General features: G+C 42.8%; 1 protein-coding gene across 1 annotated transcript; it reads right to left on the bottom strand.

Annotated features, from left to right (window-relative positions):
- Nucleotides 1-416: 416 nt before the first annotated feature.
- LOC107102944 (moesin-like) lies at nucleotides 417-2257 on the bottom strand. The gene is made up of 4 exons (XM_015402418.1): nucleotides 2087-2257; nucleotides 1805-1975; nucleotides 1256-1540; nucleotides 417-524 (listed from the first exon to the last, which is right to left on the bottom strand). Exons 1-4 carry the CDS (start codon nucleotides 2204-2206, stop codon nucleotides 417-419), a joined length of 684 nt encoding a protein of 227 aa, XP_015257904.1. The 5' UTR covers nucleotides 2207-2257.
- Between the last annotated feature and the right edge of the window lie 168 nt (nucleotides 2258-2425).

Here is a 2425-nt window from a genome sequence, read left to right on the forward strand (position 1 = left end):
AGATATATATATCTATATTTAATACAGATATATTCACTAAAAATATTTATGAAATACATTTTTTTATATTGTTAGCCTTATGTTAGGGCTTTTGGTTTAATGATGACAAAAGATTATTCTTGATTCTTACTAATCACAATATGCTGTAGTTCCACATTGTCACCATAAGAAGAAGATCTGAACTTGATAAAGAGCCATAAATAACAATTTAATACATATACGTTTGCAAAAGGCAAATGCTTTCCTTCCTTTCTACACTAGCAATAAAAGGGGATGTTGGCTGGCTGACCCATGGTGGAGAGTTTTTTTCTTCATCCCTCATGGGAAATATTTGCTTCTAGGAACAGAGGAGTGTATAGGAACATCATAACCATAACCAAACTTTATTAAAACAAGAAACAAAACATAAAACTGAATTAAACTGCTTTTTTGGATGTTGGTGTCTCTTTCCTGGTCGGATGCAGCTTCCTCACAGTTAAGAAAGGATGCGGTGAGAATCCGGAAGCCTGCGGCTGCTCATTCTCCTGCAGGTTTAACATAACAGACATCAGTGCCAGATTATTTCGAACCATTGGTGAGATTTATTTCAGCGTTCTGTACCTGACTTCCTGCCTGCCTGTTTGCATTACCTGTTCTGTCTCTTCATACCCGAGCCTATCTGACCCCTGCCTAATGTGATTTCCTGCCTGTCTGCCCTACCTGCTCTGTATTCCGATTATCTGCTCCAGCCTAATCCCAGTCTGATCTGTAAGCCTGCCTGTTACAGGACTAAGATCTGTACCCTGACTCTGCCTTGGGTTTCCCTCTGGATTCTCTCTGGACCTCACATCACCCCGCTCTGAGCCTGGACCTCATCTCTGACTATGGATTCTGGAAATCCCCACTGGACCTCTTGCTACTCATTGTCTTTGCAGTTCTGAAACCCTGTCTGTTCCCTGAAAACTGCACACAAGGGTTCTCCTGATCAGTGCGGGGGTCATTAGCATGCCAAATCTACCAGTTTGAGCTAGTGCTCACTGTTCCCATCAGACCCTGGACTGTGAGAAGAGGATCCTGCCAGATAGGCTGATGATAACACCAACACCTGCTACAGTTTACCTTTTAATAAACTTTAAACATCACCTATTTGCTCTGGCTAAATTCTGGGTCCCTATTCTCTGAGCATAACATCTACACTTGTTGAACTGATGATCAGACTGGATGGTATCACAGCGTCACATCTTACATGCAGCTCATTAACAGCTTTGCTACATACCTGCACTGCTGGACTCGTCATAGCTTCCTTCTCCTCTTCCAGGGTTTTTAGCAGTTTTTGAAGCTTCCGCCCCGGCAGCGCCTTCTTCAGGTTGCTCTTCGGGAACTCGCTACCCTCCTGTTGAAGCTGCAACATAGACCTGGAAGCATCAGCTTTGAGGGATGGAGGGGGGAGTGAAGTAGGATGAGGACAGTTTACCTTCTCAAAGGCCTGCAAGAGCATCTCGCGCTCCACTTTTTCTTCTCTGAGCTGAGCTGAAACAAGGGCCTTCTCTGCGTAGTACCTCTGATTATGGCAAACATCAAAATCATTAGTATTATTGTCTAACAGCAGCTGCAAAACAAACATCATCAGTGTAACCTTCATCCCACATCATGATAATTATAAACATCAATCTCAAAGTTATCATACAGATCTCTGAGTCTAATGAACTTCAACTGGAATGCTAATATTTGATGGTGGGAAGCTTCCAAATGTTTCCCCAGGGTTTACACTTTGATGGAATCCGTATTTCTCTTCCAAACTGAGGTTTAAGAGTCTCCAATGTACCTTCGTCTGGTCTTTGCAAGACCTGTCTTCCAGCCTTTTTCGCTCCTCTGAGATCTGCTGTCTGACTTGCTCCAACTCCCTCAGAATTCGCTTCTCCTCCTCCTCCTGCTCCTGTGTAGTTTTTGCTGCCTTTATTTCCAACTGGACCCTCTTCTTATGCAGCTTCTCCCTCTTTTCCCACACAGACAAACACAGGATACAAATGGATGGAGGATCATTCTTGTGACTTAAATTAGACTTGAATTAGGTTTTTCTGTGCAGTGACTGAACAGAGCGATTTACCTCACGAATGAAATCCTTCGTTTTTGCTTCCAGAATCTTTGGTCCTTGTTCTTTCTTCTCCTTAAGGTCTATTATAAGCTTCTCTTCGTGGTCATCTTTGCTTTTTTTTCTTAGCTCCATAGTTGTTGAGAAGCTCCTGATGCTTACCCAGGTATTTCATGCGGAGAGACTGCATTTCTTCGACACCACTTTTGTCCATCACTGAGAGGGGGTTAAAAACAAGGCAAAAAAATAAGTTTAAGAATAGAAGGGAGGACTGACAAAGGACTGAGGAGAGAGAGCCAAACTCACATTGCTTCCTATGATCATTGTCTTTTATAAGCTGAGACAGCTCCTTCA

This window comes from Cyprinodon variegatus, unplaced genomic scaffold (genome assembly GCF_000732505.1).
Source record: "Cyprinodon variegatus isolate N-32 unplaced genomic scaffold, C_variegatus-1.0 Scaffold1347, whole genome shotgun sequence".
Lineage (NCBI taxonomy): Eukaryota > Metazoa > Chordata > Actinopteri > Cyprinodontiformes > Cyprinodontidae > Cyprinodon > Cyprinodon variegatus.

Bases quoted from the DNA above. Each gene is read 5' to 3' on its own strand.
- LOC107102944 (XM_015402418.1), bottom strand. From the start codon at position 2,206: ATGGAGCTAAGAAAAAAAAGCAAAGATGACCACGAAGAGAAGCTTATA. The intron at 1,541-1,804 runs GTACATTGGAGA...TGCCATAATCAG, and splicing joins CTTGCAAAGACCAGACGAAG to AGGTACTACGCAGAGAAGGC. The intron at 525-1,255 runs GTATGTAGCAAA...TTAAACCTGCAG, and splicing joins TGACGAGTCCAGCAGTGCAG to GAGAATGAGCAGCCGCAGGC.